Source organism: Trachemys scripta, chromosome 15 (genome assembly GCF_013100865.1).
Source record: "Trachemys scripta elegans isolate TJP31775 chromosome 15, CAS_Tse_1.0, whole genome shotgun sequence".
NCBI classification, from domain to species: domain Eukaryota; kingdom Metazoa; phylum Chordata; order Testudines; family Emydidae; genus Trachemys; species Trachemys scripta.
Window position 1 is genome coordinate 3,955,964 of NC_048312.1, and position 22,497 is coordinate 3,978,460.

A 22,497-nucleotide genomic window follows, 5' to 3' on the forward strand; every position below is an offset into this window, starting at 1 on the left:
CCTTCTCCCAAGTTGCCAATCTGGTACCTTTCACAAACCCCAAACTCACACACAACATGTGGCTCAAACCAATGAGCTCCTCAGAGTCATTCATGTGCTGCAACAACTTTAAGAAAAGCAACAGTGGGAAAAAATGATATGTTGGCAAATTTCAAATACCTGTAGCTGAGCCGCAGGTAAGTTCACATCAGCAATCATTTCTGTGCAAGGATGTTCTACTTGCAGGCGGGGATTTAACTCCAGAAAGTGGAAGCTGCCATCTTCACTATAGAGGTATTCGACTGTCCCTGCACTCACATAGCCCACCATCTTTGCAAGGCGTACTGCACACTGAAAACATGACACAAACAGATCTGACTTTTGTGACGCTAGCTCCTGCTAGTCCACAACTGCAGAGCACTTTGCCTGGTGTTCAGAGTCTATTACGTGCATGTTTCTGACATGCCCCGCATGCAATATTTCCAGGACACTACATCAAATCGGGGAAAGACAAATGCCGCAGCAATACAAATAAATAGGAGGAAAAGCATCAGCCCAGGAGGGAGAATGAATCTGTACATTAAAACTGTAAAGCAATTTACAACTGTGATCCATTAAGTTACGCAGCTTTAGTGTGCAGCGGGTAACTGACTGAATGCAGCACAGAAACATGGAAGCAATAGAAGTCATTAGGAGATGGGACGGGAGTGTAACCTGGGGACTGAGGAATAAAAGCCACTATCTTGTTAGTTAAGCCATGTCAAGTTTGCAAGAACCAAGACTTTAAAGTTCAGTGTGCTACTTAATTATGTACTTAATATGGGAGAGGTAATATCGAGCTACCAAACTCTACAGCAACCGGAGGTGAATAGTGGCAGCTAGAAAAAATTTCAGGCAGAGAATCAAAATCATAGACCAAAAATGCTAGTTAAATTAAACAAACCTCCCCACCTTAAGAGTCACTCATTCAACTGAGATGTTGGTAAGCATGGGGGTTGTTTGTTTTTCTGTGTGTACACAGTGCCCAGCACAATGGAGACCTGGTCCTTGACTGGGGACCTTAGTGGCTACTATAATGCAAGTACTCAAACAAGAAGTGTACTGCAGGAAGGTGATGACACAGACAAGATCACATTAGTCACACAAGAGGTCCCAAAGGCTTGTGAAGTAAGGAATACTCACATGATTAAGGGATAGACCCTTAGGTCAGAGCTGATACACTGGGACAGTGTTTCCATACCGCAGCCCCAGGCTACAACCGAACATTTATCCCTCTAGAAAGGGAAGGTGATCATGGCTCCCAGGCGGAGAGCCCCCGGTTCGAGGAGATTGTGGAAGGGATACAAGAATTAACTTGCTGGACACTCCTGAGCAGGGCGGGGCGAGCAAGGCAGCCACCCAGGGTGCAAAGCCGTGAGGGCAGAAAATTGGGGTGGAAATAGGTGACACGTAAAGTCCTGCCCAGCAGGGCTCGTGGAGGAAGCACCACCTTCAGCCCCTGACTCATCTCAATGGGCCACCCAGCCTGTCTCGGTTGGGGGCACAACCAAAAAAACCGGGGCAGGGGAGGGGAACGTAACGCTGTGTGTGTCCTGTCTCCCCACCCAAACGTCACCTCGGGGAGGGAAGGGGGGAATGATGAAAAAAGGCAGGGGGCACAAATATGTTTGCTCGCCCCAGGCGCTAAAATGCCTAGTTCCAGCTCTGCTCATCAGGCAACCTCTTGGGTTTGTGCTTTTAAGCATTTGGCTGAAACGCAAGGGCTGTACACAAGCATCTGAACAGTTCATCCTGGTGGTGTCCCACTTACAGCTGGAGTGTGAGCTCTCTGTGGCTGGCATTGTCTCCTTTGTTATTTGTCTGTGCAGCACCTAGCACAACAGGGCCTTGCTCGGGGTTCCTAGGCATTACCGTAATACAGGTAATAAAACTAGTAGTGAAAAGGTTCCTCTTCTCTAACATCCTCTCTCTCTGTGAGAGCTGCCTCAGCCTAGCCCACAGAAAAGACCCAGAATATCTACCTGCTCCATAAAGTCAAACACAGAGGGAGCTGCTACCGTCACCGGTGCCTCTTCAATTATTTTCTGATGCCTGCGCTGTAGGGAGCAGTCGCGGCCGAACAATGAAACCGCGTTCCCGTACTGATCGGCAAGGACCTGCACCTCCAGGTGCCGGGCGTGCTGGGCTAATTTCATCACGAAGATGGGGGACCCTGGGGCCTCGCTCTGTACCTGGGAGGGGAGCAGAAGAGCATGAGAAACGCATTCATGTGGTGGATCCAGGCTTGTATATTCCTTGACATTGTGTTTACATGTGTCATCATCCTCCGTGGGGGAAATTCACTGCTGGGCAGAGGGCTGGCACCATATAAAATATCATTCATGTTCCCAACTCCTTTATGTATTGAGCTTTTTACATTTTTTAAAAATATGTGATTGGTGTTTGAACTGACAATAACTCTGCCCCCCAAAATATGCCTATAAAATCAGTCAGGGAAACAGTGGGGAATAGCTCTTCTATTAAATATACTTTTAAAGGGAAAAAAATAAAAACTCAGGATTTATGGGGAGGGGAAGGCCCTCAGAGTTTCTGCAGGGAAACGGGGGGAGTTAAAAAGACAGGTATATATTCGGATGGGGGTGGAGGGAGGCGTCCTCCTTGGTGCCTCTTACTTCTCTGAGGAGGCAAATTAAAAAGGTGGGATTTGGGGGTACAAACTCTCCTCAGAGTCTCTCACTTGTCTGAAGCAGCCAGTGAATTCCTCCGTGGTCTCTGCTTTCCGGATTCCTTTGCCACCGCCGCCTTCCGAAGCTTTTATCATCACAGGATAGCCAATCCTCTCGGCCGCCTGAAGGAGGGAAAGGGCCAAGAATTTGAAGGGAAAGGTTTAGCTGTTTCTGGGCCAAATGCAGCCCTGGAGCAAGTGGGTGCGACACCCATTGAAGCCCACAGAGTCAGGTCCCCTCGCCCTGGGGTTCAATTTGTCTAAAGCAAACACAACAGACGTAGATGCACTCATCGAATTCCTCTCAATTTAACAGAGAGGGAGCTGGTGGCAGACCAGCTGCTTGGAGGGGTCCTCAGCTCTCAAAGAGCTCCCATTAGCTCTGATCCAAACCAGTTCCCAACTGCTGAACTTCAGGGTATCTCTATTTTGCACACCCTGCTGCAGGAGGTGAGGTGCGGTACGGTGAGAGTTTGGATCTGCGCTGGGGAGGAGAGCATTGTACCGGGTAAGGGGCTTGGCTCTGCTGGCTGTTAGGCGTGTGACCGTCATTGCTGAAATTTATTTTTGTTTCTGTGACGTGCTGGGAGCCAATAGCGCTGGTCAGGTCCCTTTCTATTACTATTAGGAATCCAATTAAGGAAAAGATTCATAGATTCCCAGGGCAAAAGGGACCACTGTGATCATCTAATCTGATACCCTGTATGACAGAGACTACAGGACTTCCCCACAATAATTCGTAGGGCAGAGCTTTTAGAAAAACATCGAGGCTGGATTTAAAAATTCTCAGTGATGTAGAATCTACCATGACCCTTGGTAAATTGTTCCAACGGTTAATTACTCTCATGATTAAAGTTTTACGCCTTATTTCCAGTCTGAATTTGTCTAGCTTCAACTTCCAGCCATTGGATCATGTTATATCTTTCTCTGCTAGACTGAAGAGCCCATTATTAAATGTATGTTCGACACGTAGTTACCTATAGACTGCAATCAAGTCACCCCTTAATCCTCTCTTTATTAAGCTAAATAGACTAAGCTCCTTGAGTCTATCACTAATCCTTTAATGATTATTGTGGCTCTTCTCTGAATCCTCTCCAATATATAAACATCCTTTTTGAGTGTGGACACTAAAACCGGACATGGTATTCCAGCAGCAGTCACACCAGTAACAATTACAGAGATAAAATAACCTCTCTACTCCTACTCAAGATTCCCCTTTAATGCATCCCAGGATCACATTAGCCCTTTTAGCCAGTGTCACACTGGGAGCTCATGTTCAGCTGATTATCCACCTCCACCCCCTCAATCTTTTTCAGAGTCACTGCTTCCCAGGATAGAGTCCCCCCATCCTCTAGGTACAGCCTACATTCTTTCAGACTAGCAGCTGTGTTAGTCTGTATCCGCAAAAAGAACAGGAGTGCTTGTGGCACCTTAGAGACTAACAAATTTATTAGAGCATAAGCTTTCGTGGACTACAGCCCACTTCTTCGGATGCATACATTCTTTGTTTCTAGATGCATACATGTAGCCATATTAAAATGCACATTATTTGCTTGCAACCAGCAATCTGGATCACTCTGAATCAGCAACCTGCCGTCTTCATTATTTAGCACTCCCCCAACTTCTGTGTCATCTGCATCCTTGAGCACATCCTGTTTTCTTCCAGGTCATAGATAAAAAATGTTAAATAGAGCAAGGCCAAGGACTAATCTCTGCAGGACACCATTGGAAACACACCCACTGAATAATGATGATTCCCCATTTACAATTTCAAATAAAATGAGTTGAGCCACTGTTGGGCCAGGATCTTTACCTCCAGGCCTTCATCCACGTCCTTTACACAGCCTCGTGCATAAGTCTCTAGGGAGACGCTGATTGTTCTCCGCTGCTCACAATCCTCCGCTGTCCATTCTGCCATGAGACCTACAGAATGAAACACTGACCTTAGAAGGCCTTAATGCAACAGAGGAGCACATGGTTACAGAGGGACCTCGCTAACTCATTCTCTTGCCTCGGAGACCCACAGCAAATGACTGGATTTGGCAAGTTACTGATGCTTCCTCCCCCACAGCCCAGCCATAGGAACTACTACAGCCATATTTCCACTATGAATCATATGGGAAAGCAAGCAGGGGTGCACAGTTTGTCTGGAGTAGCAGCCAGGCCTGACTTAGCAGGGACCAGCTGTATTCCCCAAAGCCCGGTTACACAGGAGAGCAGCTCTGAGCCAGAGAACAAACATGAAGAGATCTCAGCGTTGCTATTACCAAGGTGTTTTGGTGTGTTTTTTTTTAAATCATTCTGGCTCTTTTTTTAAACCCCACACAAATTGGGGTCTGGCAGCCCTCCAGCAGTGAGGCAGACAGGCATCTCACCGTGGCAGAGACCCCAGATTAGTATCTCAAGCCCGATAAACACTGAGCCGTCAAAAGCCACAGGGCTGTGGCTGAGCTGACACATGGACAGCAACACCTGCAAATTCTCTCTGGCACCCACTTCCCTGTACTGGGAGAGTGATCAGGAACCAGGCTCAGGCACCCATCCCTAGAGAGCCAAAGCACAGACAGAGGCCAAACAGAAACAGAGGGGACCGAGAGACAGAGGAGGGAAGGAAGAAAACAGTGAAGATGAATACAGTAAAATGAGAATGGCTAAGGCAGAAGAGGAGGAGGTTTTGAATGGGAGAATTTGGACAAAAAATAAAACTGGATGAAAAACTACTTAGGAGGTTAAAAGCAACAGTAGAGGCCCAGGGAAGAAGAGATGCATCGAGACAGAACAGGAGAATTGAAGATGAGGAAGAGAAAAAGGAAAGCAGTAAGGATTCACAAAACTCCTGTTTATATAGCAACTGGAGTCAGCAGTTTAATGGTGGATTGGCTGTTCCTGGCAGGCAGAAAAGGGAGCACTTAAATGTGCCTGGGCAGAGGAGGGGTGACGCCCCACCCAAGATCTGGCCCCTCTGGCTAGGAGGATCCCCACTTTTTCCCTTCTGTAATAAATTTGACAGACAACGCCCAAATAAATCTGACACAAGCCAAGTTCAGACAAAGCATATCTCATGCAGAAGGCATTCTTACCACTTCCACTCCATGGCAATGTGGGGATCTGGACAGTCTGGGCTACAATGGTGGAAGCCACTTTATCTCCCAAAGCCCACATGGCTTCACTGGGAGGACCTTAAAGCCGGCAGGAAACAAAAACATGAGGAGGTCAGTGCCTCAAACTCACAGAAGCAGTGGGTCCCTTTTCAAAGGGCGGCAAAGAACTTCATATCCCACCCACCCTCCAACCACATCAAACACAACGGAGTAAAAGGCGCACATTATGAGGAATGTTACTGGGAAGTCTCCATGAACCCTGGTTTGAGAGCCCCTACATTAGAAGGCTGGTGTGTAGGGCCAATACACACAGACACCACACTCAGAAATAGTAGTGCCCACCAGAAGCCAAGGACACCAACACACTTGCTAACTCAGCGTACATGACCCCCTTGGACAGTGGTGGGTTTTGGTGGTTTAAGCGGAGGGCTGCATTGAGGGGAAAAAAGCAAGAACCCTACCTAGGAAAGCCACCCCATGTTTCTGCAGCAGCTCTGGAAGCTTAGGGTTTTCAGAAGCATGGCCCCAGCCAGCCCACACGGCCTGTGATGAAAGAAAGGCAGTGAGTATGAGGGGATAGCTGTCCGCACAAGCGTCCTCCCATCTTTCACCCACCGCATCCTGCGCTGCCCTCTAATAGTGACAGGCGCAGATCAACAGCATGGATCCCAACACCCTCAAACTTCAAAGTCCTAACTACAGCTTCGGCCTCTCTCTACACTCCACTTGCTCCCCTCCAAGAGTAACCCAGGCTATTAGTTACAGTCTTTAAAGGCCTAAGTGGTCAGGGAGCCATTTACCTGAGGGTTCACCCCTTCCATTCTGTCTTGTCGGTAATGATCGGTGGGTGCTCTTGTTCTCAATTTCTCAAAGGATGGAGCCATGGTACTCTAAATAGAGAGGGCACCTAGCCCAGTGGCACCTTCCCCCTCATGCCACAGTGCCCAAGTAGCACCTCTGAGCGCACAGACTAAGGTACGGGTCTGCTCTGGGCTTTGAAGGTCATTTGTGTAACAGAAAGAGTGGGAATGGTTCCAGAGCCATTTTGGTTTGTAACTTAGCCCCTTCTGCAGCCATAATGCCGGGCACTGCAAATAATTACCCCCCAGTCAGGGGGCAGAGACTCAGGTCTGCAGACACATTCCATTCTCTCTCGTTGCCCACTCAAGCCAACGGGAATCTTTCCCTCAGTTTGCACAGGCACTGGCAGGCCCTAGGATCTCCGGCTGTCCCTCCAGAATTACCTGCCTAATGCCAGGACCCATTTCCAGACCTCAAATGGGCCCAGGAGGATTCCTGAGCTTCAGGTTCATAACTTTTGTGTGACCATCCCTAGTCCATGAAGACCAACCCTCTGTGCGCTGCTTGTACCTGCACCGGAATCCTCTTGGAAATATCCACGATCAGCTCTACGTTGGCATAGTTGTTGTTGTTGGCTCCCCCAGGGACAGGGACATAGTGATCAGCCATTTTGATGTACTCTGGAAGAGAGAGCCCATTCTTGGTAGCGTACAGAGGGCTGGTCGGGGAGTGGGGGGGAAACATGCATAGCAAACTGACTGCATCTGAGTTGACAACTTCAGCTCCTATTATGGTCGCTCCCCCAGGGAACTGCAGCCATGACAAGCTTGCACACATCACTGTATATTGCAAAGCAACCACAGTTCTAGAACCCAAGGGAGATTGGAGGGCGGGGGGGGGGAGGGGCTAAATCTCTCAGTGAGTCTGATCCTATAGTCCACGCAAGGAGAAACTCTCACTGAAAACACTAGGAGATGTCCTGGCTTGTGAATGCAGGTGCTTGTGCCTCTGACTAAAACCAATCAATACAGAACTTCCCAGGTGAGTGCTGAGGAGAGAACAAAGAGGCAGCAGTGCTGGCACCTATCAGGGGATGTTTGCAATAGGTACCGCAAGGAAAGAGGGGACAAATGTCAGATATCGGTTAGATTTTATGGATCTAGGACTTACCTGCATTTGCTTTAAGATCTTCAGGCGTAACCATGACAACAAATCGAATTGCTCGCTCATTTCTGAACATTTCGTAGGCCCACCTGCGGATGGAGCGCATGCACTTCACAGCAGCAATGCCATTATTTGCAATCAGAACCTGGAAGCAAGAGGCAGAAAGGAACACAAGGGTCAGAGGCAGGCGTTTGGATCGGACTAGGCTCAAACCAGCAAAAGGCAGAGAGATCCTTCATTTCCCCTGAAAACGGAGACGAGGGTACACAGCACCTTGCAGGATCAGGCCCTAATGCTCAGATATGGGAACTGTAAAAAGACTGGTCCCTTATTCAATATTCTGCCAAGACACCAAAATTGCAGCCTTTAGATCACTGGAAAGGAGTTACGTAGTAACATGTACATTGGTTATTACACACACAGTAATGTTATTAACATGGGAATTCCATGGTTGTAGAGAGAGCAGAATACCAGACTATAGGGACAGACACATTATAACAGCCCAGACAGCTCACCACAGCTCCTTTCCAAGAGCTGAACTTTTGCAGGAAGTCTCCAGATGAAGGAAGCATTAGGCTAGTTACCGTTTCTACACAAATGAGAGAAAGCTGAAATACGAGGTCAAATTCTGCTCTCGGTTACTCCACTGAAGTAGTTATTCCAGATTTATTCTGGGCACAATGGAGATCAGAATCTGGCCCGATGTCTGCAATACAATTCATAAACACCCTGAAATGCAGAGGGACTCTCACTGACAATTAACTGCAATGTCTGTTCCTATCAAAGTAAACCAGTTCAAGAGCGGGCTGCCTGCGAATGCTGAAGTTGAGACTAGATCAGTGTTTCTAACAAACGCTGTTTCTCGGAGCTGTGACTTGGCTGCCAGTCTTCATGATGTCGAGTCTTAGCCAAAAAGCTTTACTTTTGGGATGGTGGGAAATAATTTTGACTTAGAACAACAACTTGGCTTATTCAAGCATAACACAAGGCACTGCCCAGCCCTGGGCGTGGGAAGGAATAAAATACCTCACAAAGCTCTGCAGAAGCCTTTTCTCTGAGGACTGAGAACGCAGCACTGACAGGCAGCACCCTCTAGAAAGGTGTTGGATGCAACATAGGAAGTCAAGAGTTGGAGGTTTACAATGAAAAGAAAAAAGTAAAGAACCTTCAGGCAATCAGCAGGGACAAGGGAGAAGTGGGTTTGCACACACGTACCAAGGGAGGAAAGAAGTAAGCAAAAAACTGCATATAGGAGACACCTCTAAGAAGTTCCAAAGAGTTTTGTATTTGTAGGATCCATTTTGATCCTTAATGGTGCTTTGACATAACTGACCTATGTTAATATCCTAGGAACCTCCATGCCAGCAGCCTACAGAATATAAGAACTGTTCAGGAAACCAGCATCCCAACTGCAAAGAGAGCTAGGAAGCCAGACATCCCCACGAGCACGCGCCTGGGCTGGGCTAAGGGCAAGGTACCTTTTCAATAATGCGGTTCCCCCCAAAACGAGTCACGAACTCAGCAGGTGAGGCGACAGTGAAATCCCTCTGGAGATCCAGCTTCTTCTGCTCTCGGCCTCTCTTGACCAGGTGCAGCCCTGACATGCTAGGCCTGAATCAGGTACAAAAAAACACGGCATTTAAAAAAAATCATCATCAAAGCAAGGCTGCTGTCTAGATACGCCAACAGTTCAGAAGGGCAGAGTCAGATTGATGTCAAGCTTAGGACTCTGAGAAGGAATGAATTTTGCAAACCATGCAACAGCCTAAAACTTAAGATGAAAAACAAACCATCACAGTAATACCAATGGTCTCAAAGAATGAATAGCCATCAGATAACCCGTACACTCCCGACAAGGTAAATACAGGATATAAAGGATTGCTTTACCAATATGCAGATTCTTCCAAGACAGAACACAGAAGCTGTTTAAACAGTACCCTACACAAAGGGTGAAGGAGAACACTGTATTCAATTGAGAGACACAGGAGAGTAAATTTAGGAAAGCGAAATGTAATTCTTCAGGGCTGAATCCCCTACTCTTATGCAAAATAACAGGATATCTTTAATGATATCAAGTGCCCAAGACCTTGGCTACCTGTCACTGATTTAAAAACCATTGATAAAAGGCAATTGTGCTGCTAGGAAAGATGTTCTATCTCTACACAGATACCCTAAGAGAGGCTGAGAGCCATCCTGGTGTTTGCATTTCAGACCACAGATGCGCACACAGCCAAAATCACTGGGAAATTTCAGGACTGTTGACGGACAAGGCTGAGTATGTGTGTAGCTACTATCAGGATAACGATAGTGCCATGACAAATACTAATCCGCTTCCTGCCTGACAAAGATTCACAGATCACACATCGCTGGCAACGTGCCAACGCTCTGCACAAGGGTCTCAAATTACTTTGCAAACAGTTATTAAGCCTCACAACTGCTATGTGGTAGGCCTTTCTTATCTCCAAGTCACAGAAGAGTCCTGAGGCCTACATGATAAACTTACATGGGTATAGCTACTTTGCTCAAGGATGAGAAAAAACCACACACCCCGAGTGACACAGTTATAACAACCTAAGCCATGATGTAAGACAGCAGTTCTCAAACTTTGGTCCGCGGACCACCAGTGGTCTGCGAGCTCCATTCAGGTGGTCCACAGATAGTTCCCTCTAAGGTGCGCGCTTGGGCGGTCACACACGAGGGAATGAAGGGCCACCCACCTAATTAGTGGAGCCATGGCTTCACTAATTAGGTGCCTGGACATGTAAGTGAGGTGGTGGCCTTGGGGGAAATAGAGGGTACGGGGCAGGGGGGTGAGAAGAGGGGGCTGCGGCAGCTCGGGGGCTGCCGCGGCAGGGGAGAGATCCCCCCCCTCCTTCCCAGCCTCGGCTCATGGGCTGCCGCGGCGGGGGAGAGAGGGCACATCCATCGCATTAGAAAGGTAAGACTACTGATATTAAAATGAGTTGTGTGCTTCTATTTGTAGAACAAAAAAACGTTAATTATTAAGGGTTTTTTATATAGCACCTTACAATAGTTAGCTAACGGTACAAACAACATTTGGAAAGATCATTAAGTGGTCCGCCGAGATCCTCAGCAATTTTCAAGTGGTCCATGAAAAAAAAAAAAAAAGTTTGAGAACCACTGGTGTAAGACATCCAGGGCTTCTCTCATAGCCACTGCCTCTCCTGGAGGTAGATTAACTACACCAACAAGAGAAACTCTCCTGTCAACATAGGAGCATTTTCACTGAAGTGCTGCAGTGTTTTAAGTGCACACCTTTCTTCTGGCACAGAGATGCTATGTGACTTGCCCAAGGGACATGCAGCAAATCAACAGCAGTACTGGGACCAGCTGTCAGTTCCATGCTCAATCTACAAGACCATCCTGCGAGTCTGCTGCATACTTTGTTGTTTTTTCCATAGACGCATGAAAGGACCTCCTGGGCCAGAGAGGCACTTTGAAGTAAGCACTGCTCTTCCCATGCAGCTCAGATTGTAAGGTCGGGGCACTTGCTAGTCATGAAATCAGCATGCAACAATCAAATAAATTATGCTCTTTGTGCTTAGGACACAAAAGAAAAACAAGCATGTAGTTTTGAACAGGAAATCAAAACACACTGACAGTATCATTCTCATTTTCCTATCAGTCACTAAATACTGCAATATTGGACAGAATGCTGCCTCTCCACTCTTGGAACCTTTACTCAGAGGAGCAATTCGTACTCACTTTAACTCCAGTCAAGAAGTCCATTTGCAAGGGCTTTGTAGGACTGAACCCCTTTCTTTGCTAATCCTGCTCAGACAACAGTCTCCTGTAAATTTCATGGATGGGAATCCTTTAGTACTTAATGCTAATGATCAAAGGGCTACTTGCAGATAGCTAAGGCCCAGATATTCAGATTGTGTTTATCCCAGCAGTATCAACCGCAAGCATTCAAAAGTCATAACAGTGGCTTACAAATGCTACAATTTTTTTAAAATACTACACTCCAGGTTCTTTTAATTGCCTTCTGGATTTTGAGACTCCAGGGCTCATATTTGTAAAGTTTTTTTCTGCAACCTTAAAGGCTAGAAACGTACTCCCCACCCTTCCCCCAATGAAATCAGAGAGATTCTCACATGAGAAAATAAAGTCCCACCTCCTGGAGTAAAGAAAAGAACCAAATAATGAGATTTGCAATAAAGTTATGAACGTTTACAACCATCAAGCTAATGTGCACAGAAATTCCCTTCCCTCTCCCAAACCCACAAAATACTTGATATTTCAGCAAGAACTGTTTCAACATGAATCCCAGCCTGCAGGGGGCAGAACCCAAGCAATGCAGTGCTATGCTAGAGCAGGACAACATGATGAAACCCAGTAGCTTTAAAGAGAAACTAACCAGTTCATTTTTCATTGTCCCAGATGCCTCAAATTCAAAGAAAACAAACTATAAAAAAGTTTGGTTTTACAAGATTTTAGCTTTAATAAATGAAGGGGTAATACAGGGAAGTTGGGTTTGTTTTTCAAATAAATTATTTTTAGTCTGACAGCATCTCTCACAAACACAAAAGTAAAAAAAAAAAAAAAAAGTTAAATGCCACAATATTGTGCAGTGCTAAAAAAAAAAACCCAGATATAACTCACTGCCACACTCAGAAAAGTAAAGAGAAAAAGTTGCATAAGAAAAGCTGCTGCCTTAATCTCCCTAAATCATGAATTGCTCGATAAATTCAAATCGCTGGACAAACATTCATTAACTTTCACATTTCAATGAGAAAATAAAAACAGCCAATGCAGTGTGCAGGCAATGTTTAGGGAACAATGCCTGGCTACCACTAACTTTCAAGGAGTGCTTCTCTGCACACATCTCAACAAGTACAGAGATTCCTACCCGGAACTCTACTCAGAACTAGGAAACTAGGAAAGAAAAACCCTTGAAGCACATCAGAAAGGAGCAGCAGGCGCCTGTTGTTTTGCTAAGCAGACAAAAGTTGCAGCTGTTACGAAAGTTACGTTCTGCCTTGAACTCCTGATCCCCTTTTCAAGGTACCCAAGGCAGAACATTTCTTTTGCCCCTGGTGCCAACCTTCTCAAACACTGGACCCATCCTCTCCCTCCATTCTGTAATTCAATGTGTGATTAGGGTCCCATTGCAGAGTCCAACCCGGGTGCTTCCTCTTCCTCCTCCATTTCTCGGTCTCTCTTCCCTGCCTCCATTTCTCCTCCTTCCCCTGGCAGCTAGAGTAGTAGTAACAGCGAACTCTTTAGCAACACCCTGTGGCACAGATTAGAAACTTCACTTAAATGACCTTGGGCTGGCTCCACTCACTTCTCTCTTAAAGCAACAGTAGCTTAGAGCAGTTTCACCTTACCAGATACCTATAGGGGCCAGAGTTTTGTTTCGCAAAATCCAAGTAGGGACCGGGTGGGAGTAGGGGGGAGGAACCCAACTCTACCCTTACTACACAGCGTATGTGCAAAGGCAGAGACATCACCTTGACCTGGAGCCTGAACATTTGCATTTCCTGACTGTGTTGGACTGACATAAACTTGCATCAAAGCAGGTGTTTCCAACGTGGTGCATCAACAAAGTTAGCCATGGTCTCCACCCTGAAGAGCTTACAGACCAAGACAACAGACAACATGCAAAGGGCAGGGGAGAAAGAGAATCAAGTCCATATGATTTTATGGACAAAGTCATTTGCTACCTTTTAGTGAACGTTATAATTACATAAACAAATGAAGACCTCTGCCCAGCTTAGCCATGAAACGTTGGTTAAGTTCTTCCAGAAGTGGGTTAGAATAGGGATTTGAAAGATTGGATTTTATTTTTGTTTCATACTGCAATCTATTCCTATCAGCCTTATCACAGCGCTATGTATAACGGGCTCATACCAGAGCAGGGCGCCAGCTCATGTCAATGACAACTTACATGCACGGCGAGAACAAATGCAATGAGCAGAGCGGGGCCTGAACTGTCACTCTGGGTCCCAACCCCAATCAAACACCTCGCAGGAGTCCATGTCTGACTCCAGATCCCACTTCACAGCAAGCCCAGCCCTAGAAACTGAGAAGCACTGACACAGCAAAGTGCCTTATCTGAAGGGCAAGTTCCCCTTCCTGGTAAATGAATACAAATAGGTCTATCTGAGTCATTGTTTTATGGCTGAAACGCTGGATGCTCAGCACTGGGAGGGGTTAAATGAATGATCCCTTCACCGGATGACAGGGGAAGTTATTCCTACCCATCTCTTTGTTCTCAGGCCGTGGAAGAGGAACAAATGCTATTGCAAGCGGCCGTGAGCACGTTGCACCCATCCTGCATGCCCTGGGGCCTGGATCCTGCACCCACTGCAGTTAATGGTGGAGCACCAGGGCTGATAAAGGATACCGTAGAGACAGCATCAGTCCTGCTGGCTTCCAAAGAGCTCCCTGGCAAGGTGCCTGGGGAGGATCAGCACTCTGGTAACGCCACTGCATGTGACTTCCCTCTTTACACGTAAGGTGGGTGAGCAAGGAGGCTTTTGCTCTAGCGGCCACAAGGGTATGGATCCCACTCCTTCCTTCCCCTGCCCCCACCCCCTCCGCCTCTCCACACAGCTTAATCAATCTCACTTTTTAGCAATAGGCAACCCAAAGTGTTAAGACCAAACCCCAGGCAAGACCCCTCTTTTTTAAAACGAGGGCACTTTTTTCCAAGCACATAATCTGCGCATTACTGCAATAACGGCAGCACCGGCTAGTTTGTAAGCTGTTTTAATTGTCTCACGTCCCATCCATTCGCTCAGCACCTCAAATGCCTCAGCGAGAGGCTCTTTAGAAACGTAAGTTATTAATTAATATGTAACAGATCAGGGCCAAATCTGCAGCTCTTGCTCTTGAGTGTTTTGTCCAAGGGAGGGCTGTGGGTTTGATTCCATTAACACCAGCACTTTTTCTCTCCGGATCGCAGGATAATTTACTAACACCATTTCACTCATCCTCATAACCCTGCCTGCAAGTTAGATCTGCATCATCGGAAACGGAGGTACAGGAAGATGAAGTGAACCTGCCCAAGGTCATCACAGGCAGCTGGTGACAAAGCTGGGAATAGATCCTAGGAATTCCAGCTCCCTGGCCCAGCCACCAGGCCTCACACACCTTCTCCCACATTTGTAAATGTAAATATTTTCATTCTGCTTTAGGATTCTTCCACTCTCCTTCCTTTGCTGACGAAGGAAGGATAGCGATTGTTTCCCCAAGCAGTGGTAGCAGCAGGTAAAATTCTGCCTGGCCATCTCCACGGATAAGAGTGAGGAACACAGCCTGTCACCAAAGATCACACACAAAAGTAACATTTTGGGATCCCAGACCCTCTCCTTGATACACAGGTGAAATAACAGCCTAACCTGAATGACTCCTTTCCTAGCAGTGACTTCTTTTTTTAAGCACATGACCCGGCAAGGTGCTGCAGTTCTTGGAGTCAACAGGAACGGAGGGTGCTCAGCACCTCACAGGATCAGGCCCCAAGTTTCACCAAACAGTCAAACACGGTGATCACTTAAGGCGCATGCTCCCACTTTTGGGTCACACGCAGTTCACGAATGCTCACATCTGCATATTGTTATCATTTACAGTTTTAAAAGCTCGCTTACCTCTAAAGGACACCAAGTAAAACAATTCAGCAGCTAAAGAGCAAGCAAACCCCACACAACCGCTATAATCTGCTGATCCAAGATGCAAGGAAAACAGCCCTTTGCTTCAAGGCTAGCTCAGCCCAGGTCACCTTATTGCTATTCCTTAAAGGGATACACTTCATTTATTAACAGCCAGTAGCCATTTCAACACACTCAGAACCCACACGTTTACAAAGTGAAAAAACAGAGCAACGGTGCTGGCAGGTGGCCTTCATTTTACTCATTAGTGTCTGAGTAATGTCCCTCTCCCCAGCCCAAAACAGAGACAGTCAAATAATGTTGGTTTCATGTGGTAGAGGATCATCCACTAAGCTCCAGAGATCCCAGGTTCGATCCTGCCCGCTGATGACCGGGGTCTGTCGGCATTACATATGCAAGCACAAGCAGTTGTAATTAACTGTGCACTCATTCTGTGTGCTTAAGGTGTCTGAAAATCATGCCCATAGGTCAGCCAAATAAAACTGTCGTTACTGAGCAAAACAAAAATACACCATACAGATAGATATGCGTCTGATGAAGTGGGCATTCACCCATGAAAGCTTATGCTCCAATACATCTGTTAGTCTATAAGGTGCCACAGCACTCTCTGTTGCTTTGGACCATACAGATATAAACTCTAAGGTAAGTGTAACATACATGATGATGATCCCCTGTATTAAATATGGTCTTATCCTCCCACCAGTGAGAAAAATTCTGCCCTTAGTTACCTCCATGCAAAGACATTAATGAGGGTAACTGAGGGCAGATTTTTGGCCCATGTGGAGACTATTGGCGGTGACAAGGTAGCAACATTTGCACAGACCAACAGATGGCGTGCTTGAAGAGGGGAAAAAACAAAAACACAACAAGCATACAAGGAAAAAACAAAATGAAAGAGAAAGCAGGGGAGAAAAAAGTGGTCTGATTTTAACTTGGGTTACTATGTTTAAAGGGGCACATCCAATGGACCCCCCTCCCCCCCCCAAAAAAGCACATTTCCATCTGATATTTTTAAACAGTTACAATTAATATCTGTTATAACAACTTTGGAAAGAGATTAGGAGAAGAAAAAATCTATTTTTTGCAATGTTTCCTTTGTGCTTTTGACAGCACTTTGTGTATAGTCACTTTCTCTCTCTGCTTTGCACAGTCAGCGAGCACGCACACACACACAACTGTAAAACTACAAAGGTTGGCAGGGCAACTCAGGGTCAAGCTGATTTATCAATCACATCCCTCATTACAGTCCAAGGGTTAAAATACACCTTATATTATTTCTCTCATTTTAAGTTCCTCAGTTCAGCTGAAATCTTTTCCTCTTGTCGTGTAAGAGCAAGAACTAGGACGACCTCTCTAGTTGCTGCATCCAAGCTTCAACTCTCTAATCTCTCCTCAGACAAAAGTCACAGAGGTGCTCATTGGCAAGAGCAGGCTGACACTGGTGAAGTGTAGTTGACACTGGTGAAGTGTAGCTGCTTGGCTGTGGCACTGTTGGAGCACGAACAAGGCGCTTTCAGAAATGTTATGGCACTATTCTGGAGAAAGCTCTCTGCACAGACACTGAACCCAGTTCTTGGGGATACACCACCTCAAACAGCTGCACTGAGTTTATTATTTGATATCCATTTTGAAACCAAATCAACCACATACTGTGCATGGTGGCATTTAGGTCAAAGGAGAGATGGATACACCTCTACCCCGATATAACGGGACCCAATAGAACACGAATTCGGATATAACGCGGTAAAGCAGTGTTCCGGGGGGCAGGGCTGCGCACTCTGGTGGATCAAAGCAAGTTGGATATAACGCGGTTTCACCTAGAACGCGGTAAGATTTTTTTGGCTCCCAAGGACAGTGTTATATCAAGGTAGAGGGGTATGTGCATCGGGATCACAGCTAGGGAGCTCTTTAGATCAAGGAACCTGATCCAGGCCCATTTCTAATTCAAACAGGGGTATTAAATACTCCTCCAAACTCACCGGAAAGCCCCCTCAAAACCCCAGCTTATCATGAAGGGGGTAATTCGGGCAGACAACACTCTGCAGTTCCATATTCCATTATTAATCCCCCAGCTGCCCAGTCCACTTAGTAATAGATTTAATGCACCAGCAAGTTGGACATTGCAATGCTGTAATATACATAAATAGCCTCTTGAAGTCAGCATAACCTTGCAAATCTGCACTAGTGACCAGGACAGCTATTGGGAAGCACTGACTATTGCAAATTATTGAGTGAGGCCCCAATTCCGCAAAGCATAGCGTACGAGCTGCTGCGAAGCATAGCTCAGGTTTAGATTTAGAAAGAGTTCGCAACAGAGCTGGCTCTGCTTTTAAACCCTAGCTAAGATGTGGGCAGAGACTGCCTGGTGCTTGGGGGCAAAATTCTAAAATGCACAGACCAGCGAAGTGGGGATTAGCAAGGTTCTGCTCAAACTCCAGCACCCCAATCGTGTCAATGGAAAATAAAAAGTTTCCATTTAAAAACAGAATTTCATTAGAAGAAAAAGAGCAATTTTCAGTAAACCGGGAGTGGGGTGTATTTACTTATTTATAAATATTATAAATAATTTACTTATTTATAAATAGCTTTGAGCAAAAGAATCTGGAAACAAATCTCAGGGCTCTTTACCTCATGGTTGTGGAAGAAGATGTTAGCGAAAAGGACTCAAAAGAGGAGGAGGAACCAACGCTCATCACGCTACTTCTGCTAGTGACTTTAAAGGATCCAGGTACCAGCTCATCATCAGACGAGTTATCTTCAAAAGAGCCCAGGACAAATTTTGCCATCGCTTGCCTTTTGAGCTGTACCTGAGTGTGTTCTATAAACTGCTCCTGCTTTTCCCTGGAGATGGACTTCTTTAGCTTCATCTGCTGCTTTGATGAAGGAAGCGGAACTTGAGATAAAGGCTCTGCTAAACTGTTTGCTGGAACATCTTGTGCCGGCTCTGACACGTCAGAGGAAGAAGGGATATTTGGAAGTTTGTGTTGCCAAAGCATACTTGCTGCTTGCTGAAAGGCATCCATGGACACTTGTCCAGAGGTCAGTGAGGTGTGACCAGGCCCTGTGGACTTGGGTGGTGTTACAGCCCTCTCCTGCAGTTGGCATGTTGATCCTTTTGAAGGTTTCTCTTTGTTTTCAGAGGCTGCTGGCGGCTCAGGACTAGGTCTCTCAGTCTCTGACTTCAGCTGGTTAACGGGCTGAGAATTTGCCATTTTGGTCTCAATAAACCATAGCAAAATCAGACAGGACAACAGGGCCAGCAGTAACATTCAGAAACCCTAAAAGATGAAGAGATGCATATGTATAAAAGTCACAATCTAGTTCAGTTAACACTAACAGGCAGCAAGTGGACTGGGACTGACTCATTCTAACAGAGAAAGACTGGTTGGATTCGAAATGCTACCACAGGATCAAAACAACACCGTAAAACTTCTGTGGTCACAGCAGATGTCAAGACAACCAGTATGTATCGTCCCAGAGCACTAGGAACTGTATTACAGCAATAAGGATTAGGAATCAGATCCCCCTTGCTCCAAAACCACGATTCTCTATTAGCTGTTTGTTAGTGGTGTATGTTAGCTTAACAGAACGAAAGGAAGCCGCCAGCAGCCAGACCTTACAGACCTCCCTCCTATCCCCCCACTCCCGCCCACACAGATTCTGTGAAAAATAAACAACAGAAGCATAATGCTGGTTAAGAGATCTTCAGGTATATTTCTAACACCAAAGAACATTCAGTACCGAAAGCAGCCAGCTACTGTATCTTTTACCCAACAAAATCCTTCTGACAAATCTCTTTGCTTGGTCCTTCATTCAGCACTGCAATGTACTTACAGGCAATAGCTAAACTGAAGACACTGTTACGGCACAAGCTATTTTTACTTCCTAAAAACAGAACTTTGGCAAGAGCTGACTGGTACTATGCACTGAGCTTCCCCTAGATATGCCTAATAGGCTAATACAAGTCAACACCCTGGCTTTTTCCCACAGAAACGTGACAGTCTAATAAGTTTACGTGACTTATGGAAGTAGCAGATGTGCATTCACTTTGACATTAAATCCTAAGCCAACACCCCCAGTTTTGGGCTATTATGAAAGACCATCTACAAGGACTTTGGTATAGCCACATTTAGAAAGGGACACCGTCATCTTGGATGGGAAAAATATAAAATCACATTTCTCCCTAAAAACTGGGTGCCTTCTAGTCACTAGCACCATCCAAGAACACTGGAACTGAAAGACGTTAGCAGAAAAATTATTTCCCTCTAGGTTTTTTTAAGCTTGTTCATTTTGTGTACTTGACAGAACATTGTGCAAAGTCAATTTTCCCTGCAATGTCAGTTTCCTCTTAGCTGAAAAGATCCTTATAAACATCAGGGGAAGAGATCGTAACTTAAAAGAAAAATCCAGGTTATATTATGTATAGAGTATGTGTCTACCAGAAGTAGATTTTTTTTTAAAGTCAATTTGAAAAATGGCAAGGACCCAGGCATCCTTATAAGTGCACCACTGCTTCAGTCAATTTCCATCTCATTTGTAAAGTCCTCAGCCTGATTGCTCTATCCAGGCACAGAATGCAAGCACCAGGCTCCCATAGGATTGTGGTCGCCAAAGAGAAACACCCAGGACCGGCTCTAGGCACCAGCAAACCAAGCATGTGCTTGGGGCGGCACAATTTCAGAAGCGGCATTCCGGCCACCTTTTTTTTTTTGCTTCGGCAGTTGTGCTCCTGGAGGGCTTTTTTGTTTTGTTGTTGCTGCTTGGGGCAGCAAAAAACCTAGAGCCGGTCCTGGAAACACCCACCAAGATACAAAACCTTATCATAGGTCTAGCCCATCTGCATGCAGACACAGACAACCGTGTGCATAAGACACACGGACAAGCAAGTTTCATGCCAACAGCATTTATTTATTACAATTCCCCCTGCTACAAATCTCACATACCAATGATTCAGGCTGGGATGGAAGGGGAGGAGGTAAACTGAATATCCACTTTTCTGAAAAGCAGTTACAGTAGAACCTCAGAGTTACGAATCGACCGGTCAACCACACACCTCATTAGGAACCAGAAGTATGCAATCAGGCAGCAGAGACTCCCTTCCCCCCACCCAAAAAAGAAGCAAATACAGTATAGTTTCTGTTAAACATAAATTACTAAAAAAAAAAAAAAAAAAAAGGGGGGGGGGTTAAAAAAAAGATTTGACAAGATAAGGAAACTATTTCTGTGTTTGTTTTATTTAAATTAAGATGGTTAAAAGCAGCATTTTTCTTCTGCATAATATAGCTTTGAAACTTTACCAAGTCAATGTTCAGTTGTAAATTTTTGAAAGGACAACCATAACATTTTGTTCAGAGTTACAAACATTTCAGAGTTAGGAACAATCTCCATTCCCAAGGTGTTCGTAACTCTCAGGTTCTCCTGTAATTCAAATAATTAAAAGACTGGGGGGAGTGGTGGGAAGGAGATCTCCCCCTCTCTTTTTAGAAGTTTTTCCCTTTCCTCCCCCTTCCCCGCTCCCTTTTCCTTGTTTACAATGTTTGTGCTGTGTTTCTGCCTGTTCACCCTGCACAGGATGATCCCCATGGCTCAGGAGTGGCCGGGAAAGACCTTCACAATTTAAGGACTTTAGGGAAAGGTCCCAGCAGGTCCATGTGCAGAATTTATCAGTATCTTTTGCAAAACCCTTGTGACCTGGTATGAATAATCTGCTTCACATCTACAAATCCTACCTCCAGGGCCCCCACGAGGCCACGAGGCAGCCTTGACTCCCAGCCTGTGATTCTCTATCACGAGCCACGCTGAGGCTCCACAGGCCCTTGGGGTGATCGGAAAGGATGAAATGTGTCCTATTTTATGCAAATGATTCAGCCCTGCAGCTTGTGGCATGTTACAAAGGTGCCCCTGGTGTTCTGACAGCATGTCGGAGGAAAGGGGAAGGCGCCTGCCTTTCTTCCATGCTTTGCCTACCTAGACTGCAAACTCTTTGGGGCAGACTGTCTCTTACTATGTTTTTGTACAGCTAGCCACGCCTGTAATGATGTCACGGGACAATGGTCTCCCGCTGCTGTCTAATGTCAAAGACTTTATTACGCTGAGTGTTGGGGCAAAGCTGATGTGGTTTATTTTTAAAACAGGACACACCGATCCTGTGAAAATATTCTGTGACAGCCAATGACTGGTGCCTGGTTCACCGTGCTGTCTGACAAGTTAGCACACTAGGAAGGAACACAGTGTCTCATGGACATTACAGGGATGGGCTCAAAGCTCTCTAGTCCAGCAGGACGATTTATAGTAATTACCTATTAACAATGCTAACCTGCAGGTCAGATCTTGTTATTACTGTTACTATCTGTACTGTGGTAGCACCTGGATGCCTCAGGTGAGATCAGAGCCCATTGTGCTGAGCACTGTACAAACACATGGAGAGAGACGGTCCCTGCCCCAAAAAGTTCACAAACCAAAAGGACAAGACAGACAAAGGGTGGGAAAGAAACCAGGGGCCCAGAGAGATGAAGTGACTTGCCCAGGGTCATACAGCAAGTCAGTGGCAGCTATGGGAAAAGAAGTTGCAGCCCAGGCCCAGCCCTGATCCACTGGACCTTGCTGTTGCTCATCCTCGCAATTTTGCATTCACAGATGAGAAGGCAACAGACAAGTGTTTATCCTGGAAATGCTTATTTCAATAGAACAGCAAGGCTCCACAGACCTCACCACACGAAGGGACTAAAATCTGTACGTTAAAGTGCTTATTGTCAAGTTATTCTGTTATGGAGTTTCTGGTAACATCCTCTAAAGCATTTGATGTTGCCCCTGGAGGAGACCAGACTCCTGACTAGATAAACCACTGCTCTGATCTGGGCAAGTAGGTTTTCTGTAAAGGGTAATCAAATTAAAATGGAAAAATTCAGACCCAAAACAAGGGCCCTGCCAATCTCTGAAGGTTGCTGCCCCGGTCCGGGATCACTTTCACATACAATGCATGCAGACGACAGAATAAGGAATCACTGGATTTGCACCGCAAGACTAAGAAGTCCATTTCCTCATCCACATTAGGCAGGAAAAAGACCATACCCCACAAAATACACCAGAA

The 22,497-nt window shown here is 45.9% G+C and overlaps 1 protein-coding gene across 14 annotated transcripts in view; it reads right to left on the bottom strand.

Moving 5' to 3' along the window:
- Positions 1–22,497, bottom strand: part of ACACB (acetyl-CoA carboxylase beta) — a 68,458-nt gene that overhangs the window by 35,965 nt on the left and 9,996 nt on the right. For 8 of the 14 annotated variants that reach the window (XR_004648290.1, XR_004648291.1, XM_034791503.1 and 5 more), the window contains exons 2-11: positions 18,036–18,685; positions 9,249–9,381; positions 7,777–7,915; positions 7,177–7,286; positions 6,267–6,348; positions 5,785–5,883; positions 4,518–4,627; positions 2,717–2,827; positions 2,001–2,210; positions 160–330 (exon numbers count right to left, since the gene is read on the bottom strand). Coding sequence is in view for 12 of the 14 variants with exons in the window: in XM_034791503.1 (XP_034647394.1) it covers positions 160–330; positions 2,001–2,210; positions 2,717–2,827; positions 4,518–4,627; positions 5,785–5,883; positions 6,267–6,348; positions 7,177–7,286; positions 7,777–7,915; positions 9,249–9,381; positions 18,036–18,676 (1,806 nt within the window). In the remaining 2 variants the exon portion in view is untranslated. Of the gene's footprint in view, positions 1–159; positions 331–2,000; positions 2,211–2,716; positions 2,828–4,517; positions 4,628–5,784; positions 5,884–6,266; positions 6,349–7,176; positions 7,287–7,776; positions 7,916–9,248; positions 9,382–12,151; positions 12,179–12,838; positions 13,042–15,386; positions 15,483–18,035; positions 18,686–19,148; positions 19,244–22,497 lie in introns of those variants that run through there. The other 6 variants (XM_034791502.1, XM_034791501.1, XM_034791505.1 and 3 more) reach the window with 6 other exon arrangements.